At 34.5% G+C, this 14911-nt stretch overlaps 1 protein-coding gene across 8 annotated transcripts in view; it reads left to right on the top strand.

Annotated features, from left to right (window-relative positions):
• Positions 1-14489, top strand: part of LOC111419144 (kinectin) — a 31618-nt gene extending 17129 nt beyond the window's left edge. For 3 of the 8 annotated variants that reach the window (XM_071198017.1, XM_071198013.1, XM_071198012.1), the window contains 13 exons: positions 753-898; positions 987-1457; positions 1603-1806; positions 1864-2097; positions 2225-2305; positions 2575-2820; positions 2890-3003; positions 3062-3154; positions 3391-3507; positions 7559-7654; positions 13351-13401; positions 13544-13624; positions 13912-14061. In XM_071198017.1, the coding sequence (XP_071054118.1) occupies positions 753-898; positions 987-1457; positions 1603-1806; positions 1864-2097; positions 2225-2305; positions 2575-2820; positions 2890-3003; positions 3062-3154; positions 3391-3507; positions 7559-7654; positions 13351-13401; positions 13544-13624; positions 13912-13926 (1949 nt within the window). In that variant the 3' untranslated portion in view covers positions 13927-14061. Of the gene's footprint in view, positions 1-752; positions 899-986; positions 1458-1602; positions 1807-1863; positions 2098-2224; positions 2306-2574; positions 2821-2889; positions 3004-3061; positions 3155-3390; positions 3508-7558; positions 7655-13350; positions 13402-13543; positions 13625-13911 lie in introns of all 8 variants that reach the window. The other 5 variants (XM_071198014.1, XM_071198015.1, XM_071198016.1 and 2 more) reach the window with 5 other exon arrangements.
• The last annotated feature ends 422 nt before the right edge of the window (positions 14490-14911 follow it).

Here is a 14911-nt window from a genome sequence, read left to right as displayed (position 1 = left end):
CACTGCTTGACTCCTGGTAATTGGGAGATAATATTCTCGGCTCTGGTCCTCACGTTTTTGTTGTAATATTTTTTGCCCACTTAGTACCATTTTTACTCAAATAATAATTCTTTTTCTCTTCTATGTCCTCACCGTCCCCAGCTTCTTCGACAACATTAGTTTGCTCATCTTGCACAAGATCAGGGTAATCACTATTTATACTGACATTATCTTCTTCACTTTTGCCATCCGCCTCAATATCTTCCTCTTCACTTGACATTTCATGCCATGCCTGAAGGCGGCGCATCTCCTTTTCATAATCTGTCATATCTAACTGTTTCAAAAACTAGACAATTATAGAGGATTAGGACAATAATAGAGTAGATTTCAAAACACTCACCTCACAATTTGAAGCACAATCTCGTAAACACTATAGAAATTATTATAATTTTTTTTATCTCAATTAGACACGTGGGGTTTGGTACACCCTAGGTACACTAAACTGCTCGTTAACTTCACTTCCAATTAACTGCCATCAAAACGGTTACATACGCTGATAGAATCGACTATTGCCGAAAGCTACCGAGAAGAATACTTGCCTGCTCACACGCATCGCGTCGGCATACTACATCTTAATTCGCTGTGAGTTTGTTACACCCTACGTGTCGGACGCCGGGTTAATAAAACATTGCTATTTTGATTGTGTTATACTTATTTACGTTTGTATGAAAAAATTAAATTTACTGTAATAAATAAAAAATTGTTTTACATAGCTGCCGAAAAAGATGGACTCAATCTACAACTTCTGAGTTCATTGGTGCGTAAGGCTGAATTGTCTCGTTCTGAGGTACAAATTCTTATTGATATGTTACTAAACAAGCAGCACGAGGCCCCTGCAATAATTGATGAGTGGAGCGAGGTAATATATTCACCCGAAATCCACCATCCCTCTTATTTCTAAACCTTGAATTTTTTCATGTTGTGCATTTATCTGGCTTCATCAATAGGGTAAAGCCGACCCTGTCCAAAAACTCAAAAAACAATTGGCCGAAAAAGAAAAGATGCTCCAAGAAGAACAAGAAGCCTTGGTGAGCGCCCAGGCAAAATTGAAGGAGGTACGCAGTGAACAAATCGCGGAAAAATCACAGTTGCAACAGAAAATGCGTGGATTAGAAGAAGCCCTGAATGCAAAACTTGTAGAACTACAGAACGTTAACGGTCGATTGGTTGGAACGCAACAGAAGTTGCAACCGTTGCAAGAACAACTTAATAATGAAATGATCAAGAGTCATAAGTTGATGGAAGAGAATGGAGGTTATCAAATGCAAATACAACAGTTGCAACATATTATTACTCAAGCCCAAGAAAAAGAAATGGCTAACGAGCATCAACAGAGTATTTTGGCGCCGTTACAACATCAAAATGCTATTATGAAGAATGAAATCGACCAAAAAGAAGATTATATTAGAAAAATTGAGGTTAGTTTTTAATTTTGAGGTACAAAAGTTTCGTTTTTTTCATTTCTCCAAATATTTCGCGGATAATTATTTATATATTGTAACAAATTAAGAATCCTTTAAAACAAGCTCAATTCAATAATTTATCTTAAATTGCTATTTGTAGGAAGCGCATAAAGATTTAGAACATCGTTACGGTATGATGCAACGTCAAGAAAATGATATGCAATTGGAAATAGCTCAGTTAAACGCGACGTGTCAAAAGCAAATGGAGGAATTCCGTATATCCGAGTTGACAAAAGTTCAAGCATTGACTGAATTACAGAATATGAAGAAGTACAAAGAGGAAAGCGATGAAATTATAACAAAAGTAAACATTAAATAAAAAAAAACTTGTAAATACTATTTAAATCATTTTTTCTTACAGTTAAAATCTGAAGTTTTAAACCTTGAAGAAGAAAAACGCCAAACCGATCTATCTAGGGAAAATGGTGTTATGGAAGAGAAGAAAGCTCATCAAGTTGAGGTGATGAATCTACAAAACGAATTATCATCATTGAAATCTCAAATGCAAGAAAACGAAAAAAGGTATAATGCTAATTTAGACGCATCAATTAAGAGACTCGAAACGGAATTGGCGGAACAAAAAGATAAGAACAATGTAAGTTTGGCACTTTTTCTTTCAATTATATGATTTTATTTATTTAATTCATTTGGTTATTGGTAGTTGTAGTTTGAGTTATTTAATTATTAGTGGTAGACTTAGATTGTTTGCGTTTGTTATTTAGGATTTACGCAAAAAGAACTGGAAAGTGATGGAAGCCTTGAACATAGCGGAAAATCGTAACAAATGCGTGATTAATGTTGAAGTAAGTGCTTCTTGATAAAAATTAGAAAAAGAGAATTAAATTATAAATATATTTTGAATATTTAATTGAAGAGTTATATAACGTTTTATTATAAAATTTCAAATCTAGCCTTTAAACAATTTAAGCTTACAATGAACAAAATCATTTATTAATTATTAATTTAATAACTTGTAAATATATTGTGTTAATGAAAAGTTGACATCACTTTCCAAAATTAATAATAATATATGAAAACAATTAAAATAAAATGTCTTAATACTTTATTTTAGGAAACAGTTACAAAAATAAAACTTGAACAGGAAAGTATGAACAAAAAATTCATCCAAAGACTCTTCCCAAATATTAAAGTTAACGAAAATGTAACGCACGAAGAATGGTGCGAGCAAATCGAAGGTGCAATTTCTCGATATGTGAATGAGCTTGAAAAGCCAAAAACTCCAGAACCCGTTGACAACAGCGAATTGATCAAGTTACAAACTGAAAATAAACGGTTCAAAGTTATAATAGCCGATACTGTAATTATTTCTAATTTGTTTTTAAATTTTCCGCTTATTTAACCTCTTCTTTATTTTGGTTATTTTTAGGAAGGGGTTTTAAATAAACTTCAGAACCATGTAGAACAAGCTGAAATTCAATGGACAAAAAAACTAGAAAATAAAGACAAGGAGTTGGCGTTGCTTAAAACTCAATTAAAACAGGTACGTTTTTACTAAAATGATTTTAATAAAGCAAAAAGAAAAAGTTTGATAACGATAGGCGGCTCCTCCTGTCTGCTCCCCAAATTACATACAAGGTGTTGAATTTGCATATAAATGTATTGAAAAGTCTCTGCCTACAATAGTTGATGAGGTACAGTAGTTAATTGTATTATTTCTCGGGATGTGTCGGATTTAATCATAACGTAATAATTCCTATGTACAAAATATGCGTCTTTTAATGTGGTGTTTGATCAATATAATAATTTTTATATAAAAATATTCAGCTTAATTTATCGACCCAGCTTTTTGTAATGTGCCAAAATCAACACTTCCTAAATTTAAGAAAAAAATAGTTTTGTGTATGAATTTACAAAAAATCTTTTTTAGTTGCAAGATCAGTTGGATGAAATGCAACAACGTTTAGCAATAGAAGAAGAAGAAAATCAAAAAGTTTTAAATGAAAATGATACCTTAAATAAAGGTCATATAGACAGACTTACAGAGGTAAATCTGGTTTTTATTTGATGTAACACATATCAATATTATACAGTGTGCCCGTAAAGTAGCGTATATAGGCGATAAAATCATTATAAACGAGTTATGGAAAAATCTCTGATACGGGTCTAAAGATTTAAATTTTTAAACGAGGTATGACGTCATCGATATTCTGTTGAAATAACATTCCCCCATTTTTGCTTGACATGATAAAAATAGCAGTAGCCATGACTAACTATGCTAACCAATTATTTTAAACAATTTCCTAACTGTTAAAAACTAATTTAGTAAGTAGTTGACCTCTTTAATGCAACATATCCTGTCGGCAACTCATTAGTCAAAGTATGGTGCCTAGTTGTGACTAAATTTAAAAAGCATGGACATCTGCGAGATTTTTTGAAGTCTGGCTGACCAAATGTTTCAGGGAAGATTTAATAAAACGTGTTTTTTCTGGGCAAGAAAACCCTCATATTACTGTCCTAATACTCTTTATTGGATCGAATCTTGTCATTAGTAAATCAACAGTTTACAAAATTGTAAGGGGGCGTGATGGCTCAGCGTGTTAGCTCTCGGGTTAACACGCAGACGTCCCGGGTTCGAACCCCGGTGAATTCACGTCGAGTCGCCCCCCGTCCTTCGGAGGGGACGTTAAGCCGTCGGTCCCGGCAACCAGTCTAACATCTCTGGTTGTCGTTAGCACGCATGTGTGTGAGGCTCGACTTATAGGGACGAATGCGCGTGAGCGCCCTCTGACCCCTCGGGGTCGGGGCGGCGGTAACTCGTCATTGGAAACGAGTAAGCGGTATCGTCACCTAACGAGATCTTCTCTACCATCTCGAGCCTCCAAGGGAGTATGCACAAGGGGCCCACTGGGGCCTAAGTGCGCGTAAAAATTACGCACCCCTCTCTCTACATACATACACATACATACAAAATTGTAAAAAACGCAAAATATCACCTCTATGAAGTAAACCTCATTCGTGAACGATGTCGTCGTTTTTACAACGACAACGAAAAATTCGTCAAAAACATAATTTTTTCCGACGACGGAACATTTACATTGAGTGAACAAGTAAATAGACAAAATTGTCGGTATTGGGCTACCCAAAATCCAAATTAGCCAAGAAAGTCGCACACCCAATATCCGCAGATGAACTAGTACTAAAGCGTTTGTGGGACCAGAGCCAGCAGTTGGTATACAAATAGATTAACATCTCTCATCTTATCCATTTTACAAACAAGTTTCTTAATATTTCTTTTTGTTTTGTTAAAAAAGATCACCTATCAAAGTCGAAATCAGATTATTAGTTACTAATTTACAAAATTAAAGTTTAAAAGGTTGTAAAATGAAATTAAGGACGAAGGACGAATTTAAGAACGCTCTTTTTTAACAAAAGAACTATTAAGAGACTTGGGAAAAATTCAAGAATCATCATATGGCTTAAAAATCGACGATTTTTCTTAATCAATGTGAAATGGCCCAAAAAATAAAAAGAAAGTGCAGAAACGTGACTGACTAACACTAGATTAACTTCAGTTATAAAACTTCTATTACATGATAACTAACTTCAAGTTTAAAATGTCAACCTCAATTTTGACATATTTGTAATCTTCATTAAAAATCCTTTAACATGAGTACAAACACGACATATTTATCTTCAATATTAATAAAGTTATGGTCAACTTCCGGTTAAGAATGTCAACGTCAATTATGACATATTTGTAATAATACGTTTAACTCCAATATTACTCGAGATATAAGAACTTCCGGTTGGAAATGTCAATATCATTTTGACATATTCTTAATTTTTATAAAATGTCTTAATATTTGTCACAAAAAAAATAAAAATATAATAAAAAAAAATAATTAAATTAAGGTTGGTATTAATATTTAAAAATTAAATTGCTATCTTCATTATTGCTAACTTAGTGTTTAATGTTTTTTATTCTAACTTTTTTGTTTTTGAGATAAGTGCGTCATCTTTGGACTCATTTTAAAGGTTTTTTTAATGAAGATGTCAAATTGACGTTGACGTTTCAAACCGGAAGTGATTGTATTTCCATTAATATTAAAGTAAAATATGTCGAGTTTGGACTCATTCTAAAGGATTTTTTTATGAAGTTGACAAATATGTCAGTTGAAAGTTCGAACTTTTAGTTTTTTTGAGATAAATGCGTCAAGTGGACTCACTTTAAAGGTTATCTTATGAAGATTACGAATATAATAATAAAATTATAGTTGACATTGACAACTGAAAGATTTTTCACGACTAAACCTGAATGTTTCTAGTTCTCGTTCTAGTTTTAGTGCAATAAAAATATGCAACATAGTAATATCTTATGCTAACTAGCGCTACCTACTACTGCCACTAGAACTAACACCAGACCGAGAACTAGAAACATTCGGATTTAGTCCCTCGTCTCTCAAGACGGCTAAACCCGAGTGATTCTAGTTCTTGATCTTGTGTTAGTTCTAGTTTTAGTGCAATAAAAATATGCAACATAGTAATATCTTATGCTAACTAGCGCTACCTACTACTGCCACTAGAACTAACACCAGACTGAGAACTAGAAACATTCGGATTTAGTCCCACGTTTCTCAAGACGGCTAAACCCGAATGATTCTAGTTTTTGATCTTGTGTTAGTTCTAGTTTTAGTGCAATAAAAATATGCAACATAGTGATATCTTATGCTAACTAGCGCTACCTACCGCTGTCGTTTGTAAAATGGATAAGATGAGAGATGTTAATCTAAAAGGGATGAAATTCTCCATATTTCTCAAATAATTAAAAAAATATAATGTTTCATCTTCAGTACTTAAATTAAATTTACAAATTGATGTAAAAAAATGTTGTAGGGTATGTTGGGATTAGGTATAAGTAATTCTTCTTAAACATAAAATATTTTAAAAATTTACAAAAATCAAAAAATTAAATAAAATTCTTTAAAAATTTCTTGGAAAATAACCCATCAAGAAATTTTTAAATTTGAAACAAATTTGATTTAAGTACTGAAGATGAAACATTAGTTTCGAAACATGTTTACTAATTAAATTAAATATTTTAGTATTTCTTATAAAAGTTTTTACTTTTTTCTATATTTTTTAGATGTTGATCTATTTGTGGAGTCTCTGAAGATGGCCAAGGGCCGAAACTAGTTAGACTTAATCTCTATATAAAATAAAAGACATAAACTTTTAATTTTATACTAACATCTAGAAAACGACACTGGCCCGAAATTGTAGGTTCACTTATTTTTTCTATTGTAGAATTTCTTGGTGTATCTAATTGTAAGTGTTGTATCTAAGTCGGTTTAAACGTATAATGCAAATCAGATTTGAAATCGTATAACGTGATTGGCGTTTAGCTTTATCCTTTAAAACAAACAGTATTTTATGCCTTTCGGTATTCTGCATTTTTTCTAAGATAAGTTACACCTTTACCTACCAGACAGCATGAAAATCTCTAAAAACGATAAAATGTCGCTTAGTCAAGTGATGTATAACGCGGTCCAATTTATGTAATGTATTATCCACAAAAAATCGATATGTGGAGTGAAATAGTACGGGATACTATCCCAACTTTTTTGTATAAAGTTAACTGGACAGAGATGTTTAGATATTTTCAAAACGATGTCATTCCGTCCATAACGGCCTCATCCTGATAATGTTGACCCAACTCAATTCCAACAAGATGGCACAGCACCACACTTCAACACTTAGGAATTACTAAATCACTTGTTGACACTTAGGAATTTGTTTAAAATAATTGGTTGTCATAGTTGCTCATAGCTACTGCTGTTTTTATCATGTCAATCAAATATGAAATAGTTAGATTCAGAAAAAAATCTCTTTCATGTTCCGTTATGAAAATGAGGGGGGATTGCTATTTGAAAAAATATCGATGACGTCATCACTCCTCTAAAAATAGCGGGAAAAAAATCAAATCTACACCGACAAATTGCAAAAATTCAGGGATTTTCCCATAAACCGTTTACAGATGCACTGTATATTAGAGAAATTTTAAATTAACAACTAAATCTTCAAACTTTGTTTTCTAGGATATAAGCAACCTAACTCAACAACTCGAAGAATCCCAAAAAAGAAATAGTGAACTTCAAATCCAACTGGATTCCCTCAGTAATTTAGCAGTAAAAGTAAGTTAATATTTTTTTAACTAATCTTAAAATTAAATTGAAATTAAAAGTTCAAATTTAAATTTTTTTATACGTATAAATATCATGAAACTACTGATGAGTCTAAACCGGTCTAATATAATTTAGCCTTTTGGCTAATATATAAACTTTTTAAATCTTTCATTTACTTTTGCTCATAAAACGTTAAAATTCACGAAAAAAGAATAACTAATAAAAACGTATGTAAATTATACCTAAACTGTATCTAATTCAATTCATTTTTGGAGTTACGCCAGAAGAAGATGTATGAAGATATATATATATATATATATAAACAAATAATTTCTTTGGAATTATTTTTAAATTAAATGAATTCCTTCAAAAAAATGGTGAATCTAAAAATGCGTTGGAATAATTTGTGTGTTACTCTTGCAACTGTTTGATATTCAAACTGTTTGTAGACCAAATCGTTTACATACATGGGTAGCAATCGTGGTATCGCCTATATGTCTAACTGTTTGTAGACCAAATCGTTTACATACATGGGTAGCAATCGTGGTATTATATTTGTTTGTCTGTTATACAAACATGACAGCGAGGTATCCTGGATATACAAAAAGGTAATTTACACACTCCAGGCTCTAAACGCACTCATTCTAGGAATACCGATCGATTGGAAACATACACATAACCCCGATTCATAAAAACGATGACAGGAGAAATTGTGAAAATTATAAAGGGAAGCGGCATTTGGCAGTGTACCACGAAACAAATTGTTTGAAGTGTTAGACAACGCAAGTATAAAACTGAACTATGTGAGGACAATAAAAGAATTGTATAGTGCCGCAACATCGGCAACAAAAACAAATCAAACCATGTCAGAAAGTTGGCCAAACACTAAATATTATAAGGATGCTGTCGCCTACCCTCTTTAATATGTATCCTATACAATCAAACAGTCGACAAGGAAACGCTCGAATATAGGAGTACGGATAGATGACTTCTTTGTAGGTATGCGGCTTCACGTGGGAGGTGAATTCCTTCACAGCACTTAGGCCCCAGCGGGCCTTTTGTACGTCCCCACATTTTACAGTTCATTCAGGGGTCAGAAAACCAGCCCAAGGTTTTAATGAACGTTAATATAGAACAGAAGGGTATGTTCTTTATATTCGAAATTTGGGGCCATGGTACACCAAAAGGTTTCCTTTAAGTACGCGAGTTTGGAACAGTCACAAACAATATGACTTACCGTCTCGTCTTCTATTGCACACTCTCTACAGAGCGATGTATTTGCCAGCTTCATGTAAAGGTGTGTCCAGACATTGCGCGACAAAAATGCGCGGCGTTCATCGGACACAATTCTGCCGCGCGCTAGTTTGGACGTATCAAAGAGCGTGTGCGCGGCATTGCTACGCGGCATATGCGAGACCGCGAGCACTTTAGTTTATATCAACCAAATGAATTCATTCATATTTCGTCCCATAGGTCTTCACGTTTAATTTTATTGTAGTAACCTTTTTCTTGTTATCCGTCTTTTCGTATACGACCACACGTCCACACACGATTACCCACAGAGTGAGGTGATTGGGTGAGGAGCCTCAAATCACTTTTTGAGTTTCCCAGGAACTGAGTAGATCTCTTCCGGTCAAGGTACAGCAGAGTTTTCTTTGCAAAGACACCTACTGCAGTCTCATCCCATCTATCCCAAAAAGCTCGATGGGAGATGGAGTTGATCAACTTTGATGCTGTTTTAAAAGTTAGAGGTACAAACGGTTGAGGGGAGACCGGTGACTTCTTCGGTGACGTCCGCATGATCGTGTCGGTTATTCCGGCACTTTATCGTGACGTTCTTATAAACGTTAGGGTCCTCAAGTGATTGCCGACGGGACTTTACTAATGATGATGTAGTTCGATACCCACTAACCGCCAGCATAGCCTGTCTGCTATCTGTGTAGATTACAACGTTTCTGCCAACTTTTTTGGAATCGATACTCACATTGGGTGCTATATCTATAGCAGTTATTTCCGCCTGAGAAATCGTGCAGTACGACCCTAGCGGAGTGGAAAGGTGCAGCTGGAGATCGTGCGAGAAAATTCCCGCTCCGGAGCCTTCAGCCTTCTTTGATCCATCAGTGTGGATGGTCAGCCTCACTCCAGAGTTGGATCCAGAATTTTCCCATTTTTACAGTCTGCTTATTATCCACTGACCGCAATCGAAGCAACGCCATCACGGGCACCCCCTGATAAAAATTTCTAGGGGCAGCATGTTCTGCATAGTCTTCAGCGCGATCGTGGGTGTCGATCTCATGGCGCCCGTGATTAACAGACAGGCCACTCGTTGCAATTGATGCAGAAATTTAGTCTTATAGGCATGTTGCAGTGCTGAGCACCAAACTATGGGTCCGTGAGCTATCATGGGTCTTATCACAGACGTATAGATCCACATTGTAACCCTCGGATTTAATCACCAAGTATTTCCAATTGCCCTTCGACACTAGGTGGGTACAATCGTTGCTTTTTTGGTTTTGCAACTAATGTGTGATTTCCAAGTCAGTCCTTTGTTTAAGATAACTCCAAGATATTTCACCTCTTGAGCAAAGGTTAACGGACTGTTGCAGAAATGAGGTGGTGTTAAGTGTCCCAGTTTCCTTTGTTTAGTGAAGAGAACAATCTCAGTCTTTTTAGGATTTACAGAGAGAGTGTGCTCTTCACACCATCGTTCAACAAGTTTAAACGTCTGCTGCATTTTATAACAAAGAAAATTATTAGGTTTACGTCTTAACAGAATAGCCACGTCATCCGCGTAGCCGACTGTGAAGAGATGTTTATTATTTAACTCACGAATGAGATCATCAACCGTTAAGCACCAGAGAAGTGGTGAGAGTACTCCACCTTGTGAGCAGCCTCTAACCATAGCTCTCTGTACTTTGTGACTTTTCGCCTTAGCCTGAATAACTCGCTTGCTAGCATTGTCTTTATGCAGCCCGCCATGACCAATGATACTCTTCGAGATTCCAGTGCCAGATTTATACTTTTAAAGGTGGTTTTATCAAACGCTCCCTCTATGTCAAGGAAAGCTCCCAATATAGACTTCTTCGAATCGAGTTATTGCTCAATGCGCCCATGTGCAGGGCTGTATCCACAGATTTATGTACAGCATGCTGATGCAAATGCAAAGGAAACGGTGTAAGTACATTTTCTGTAATGTAATGATCACAAACTTTCAAGTGTCTTTAAAAGAAAAGATGAGAGATTAATTGGTCAAAAGGCTTTAGGATCCTTTGGGTCCTTTTTTCCATTCTTCGGTATATAGGTTATTGTAACTCTCTTCCAGCTGACGGGGACATAGTAACCTCCATCAAGTGTGTTTTCATATCCTCTAGGCTCATATACTAATGAACGTCCATTAGTAAGTGCAATGATTCTTCTGCATCCTTGGAAAACTGCCGTCGTTCTTTTTTAGAATGTCACAGGCGTGTTTTTGGCACTCTCCACCTCCTCGCAAAAACCTCTCCAGGCTTGTCGCTTCTTTTGACGTTTGAATTCTGATTGGTGTGTTTTAAACACAGTCCAGTCAGAATTCAGTCTAGTCTGTTTAGCTTTATTAACCTTCCGGCAGGCGCGCCTATTTTTATTACACGAGCAGGGGCGTAGTGTACAATGTACACATAGGAAAATTTCTTCTTTTGGGGGAAATTTACATGTTATTTCAGAAAAAGAAACAATACAGAGAATACACGACACTTTATTGTTATATTTTATGTGCATTTCGCAAGTCTAGCAAGTTATCATTGTTTTTGAGTGTTTTTTTTTACAAGTCGTGCATCGTTGATAATAATGTAACGGCTTTGTTTTTTCTTGGGACATAATAGTATCTTTTTGAAAGCCAAATAAAGACGATTGAGGCTGACGATATTTATTTGGCAAAAAATCCGCAGGAATTTCACTTTCTCTGAATGACTATCATATTCACTTTGAGCAATTATTTTTTCTTCATCGGATATATCGCTGTCGTCAATACTTTCCTTAGGTTCCTCTTCCAAAAAATCTAACAATCCATCTCTCAAATTATCATTCCCTAACATTCTGAATAAAAATAAAGAGATAATTCGAGTAAAAATTAACTGAATAAATCATAAGTTTTCAGCGTTAGTTTCGTGTTTTAAAAATAAAGAACTAAAAACATTAACCTACCTTAATGAATTAAGAATAACACGAACAGGCGCGTACGTGTATTTTGTACACAAACTCTCTTAATCTCACTAATTTATTTTTTTTTCTTAATTTTTAAGCCTCTCAACAAATTTTCAATCATATCCCTTAAAAGGCATTTTAACTTTAAAGGAATACCTGCTAAAGAAAAGTTTTTTTATCCGGAAATTACATCATTCTACCCCTAAAACACAATTGTGTGTACTTTGTACAAAGCGCGCCTGCCGGAAGGTTAAAAGCCTTCCTGCATTTGACCTTCAGTGAATGGAGATCGGGAGTCCACCATAGTGTTGCCCTTCTTTTCTCCTCCACTGTTCTCTTCGGCCATGCACCGTGGAAAGCCTGAATCTGTGTGCCACCTACGAGATTCGAGTGTCCCCTAATTCATCGGTATTCCCAGGAAGGGCATCCGGAAAATCGTACACTTGCTCGCTTAGACAGCTTGCAAAAATACTCAAGTTAGTCCGCTTCGGATCCCGGACTCTCTTTTTCAAGAGCATACATCTGTGAATACGCCGTCGATGCCAAAGTCCAATTAAAAATGACTCCTTTTTTACACTTTATTGTTCACAGACGATCAAGTCGTTGTGACTGAGAATAAAGAGGATGCAGCGTACATGACAATGAAACTTAATGAAAAATGCGAATCCTGGGGTCTTGAAATAAACATGGCGAAGATAGAATACTTAGTGGTTGAAACAGACACGAAAGATTTAGATGTTGACGGCGGTCAATTAAGGAGACGCAAAGTTTTTACATATCTGGGGTTTTTAATTAGCAAGACAAATTTTGAGAAAGATATAGGTGATAGAATATATCTAAGTAGGACGCAAAGTAGTACAGCTAAACGGCAATAATATACCAATCTATAATAGAAGGTATTACATTGTATTACTCTGAAACTTGGTACATAGTCGTCGCTCTTCGACGAAGCTGCAAAATATCGAGACTCCAGCACATTACAAATAGTGTCATTATATAAATAATGAACGCAGACGGAGATAGCGATGGGCATTTGAACAGAATGGGCGAGAAAAATTGCTGGTTTTAGCGCACAGCATAAGATTGTTTAAGTATTAGCTGGAAGACTTGTTGGACATATATAGTTTTAGTTTGTAAGTTCTAGTGTTTCTTTATAGTAGTTTTATTAAATATAGCGTTCTTTAGGGGATGAAATCCACGACCCCTTTGAATTTTTATAAGAACTTTTTCTCACCATGGAATATTAACATAGAAAAAGGGTTGTAAAGCTCATTCGTTAGTGGTACTTTTTTTTCTCTCCATTACTACGTTATGAAAAGGTGATTTGACACATTTGGTATTTTGCAGTTTCGGTAAAATAGTAAAAATCTAAACACTCAGTGCAACCACCATCGTGCAATTCCCATTTAGAACTCACCCCAATCAAACAGTTTCAAATCCGAATAAAACCCGAAATAATTTACATGTTAAGATGTCAACATAAACAATATACAATTTCTTTATTCGTTTATTTTTTGTTGCAGGCAATTAATAATCATAGCAGCACCTCAAATGGCCCAGCTGTAACAGTAGAGGTAAATATTCACGAATAAAAATTAATGTTGAGTTGCTTTGATTTCATCATTTCCGCTCACACGCTTTGAGCCCCTCTCTGTGCTTTAAATAAAAAACTAATTAATCACTTCCAATTTGTTTTTGTTAACGCAATTCTCGCAGACTGCACTATCATCCGCATCTAGCGCTACATCATCCATTAGCGAAGTAAAAGTAAAAAAGAACAAAAAGAAAAAGAGAAAGGTATCATCTGTTTTTCGACTTCTTATTATTGGCATGATAAATATAATAACTTTTTGTTTCAAAAACACATAGTTCTTGGTTTTCGGTTTCTTTTTATTTGGTATCGTTTTATCTTAACTTTTTTTTCTCTTATTCGCTTTGTTTTTGCATGAATAATTATCATTCACAACAATTACGTTTTTCATACTAACTGCATGTTTTGTATAACATTTATTAATGTTATAAAAAAATTATAATTAATAATTTTTGTGTTTATGGGTTAGTTCAATAATTAAATTTTCTTTCAGAACAATGGTAATTAGCGTTATTTGCTGAAGGAGCTTAAAGAAAAAAACAACTAGAAGTACATAAAAACGTGTTATTATTAAAATAACAAAAAAAAAACCTACGAAGCATATTATTTATATTTTTCTATTTAGTACCTATTAACGACAACCGCAACTTAGAAGTTTCTGCTCGTGATAAATTCATTCCTATACACACCGATCGACCGTTTGGAGACCGTGCTAAACTATCCGTGCCTCCAGTGCAATTGTACGATTTTCCTCTTTTTCGTATGAGTTTCCCTTTACATTATTTTATATATTGCTAAACAGTGCCACGTTGCAATTGTTTTCATTATTTTTGTGTTTAATGTTTTATTTCATGGTGTTGTAATTATTATTATGGTTCTATTTTTTTTTCTAAGTGGATAGATAACTTATTATTGTACCCGTAATTACTCGTTTAGTAATCAAAAATTTTTTATTATCAAAATGTTATTAATTATCTTATTTAACTACACAATAAATTTAAGTAAAAAGAATGTCAAAATTGTATATTTTGAAAGGATTTCCTGAAGCTGTAATAAAAAAATAGATTTAAATGATGAGCGAAATTAATGCGCACACGAAATTGTTGCCGCTAATTTTAGATACCGGCTTATTAATCCCTGATATTATTATCATTATTACTATAATTATTTTTGCAGGAGAAAAAAGAAAACGTATCGCTACTTTGACACCCCTGCTACTAAATCGAATTGTGTAATACAATTGATGCTTGTATCCCCGGAATGGTATTTTCTTCTTATTTTTTGTTTAATAAGGGATGGAGATATTAGTAATTGTACGACGCATTAATAATTATAACTTATATAACAGTATATAAAAACATCAATAAAATTTATTATAAAAAATCGAATTGGTTCTTACTAAACATTCAAACAATCAAGCCCAATTGAATGGATACAATTCAAAGAAACTGTTTATCAGTGTTTATGTAGGAAATTCATGGCACCAGTAGGCT

This window comes from Onthophagus taurus, chromosome 7, assembly GCF_036711975.1.
Source record: "Onthophagus taurus isolate NC chromosome 7, IU_Otau_3.0, whole genome shotgun sequence".
Taxonomy (NCBI): domain Eukaryota; kingdom Metazoa; phylum Arthropoda; class Insecta; order Coleoptera; family Scarabaeidae; genus Onthophagus; species Onthophagus taurus.
This window is presented reverse-complemented; position numbering and strand designations above follow the sequence as displayed.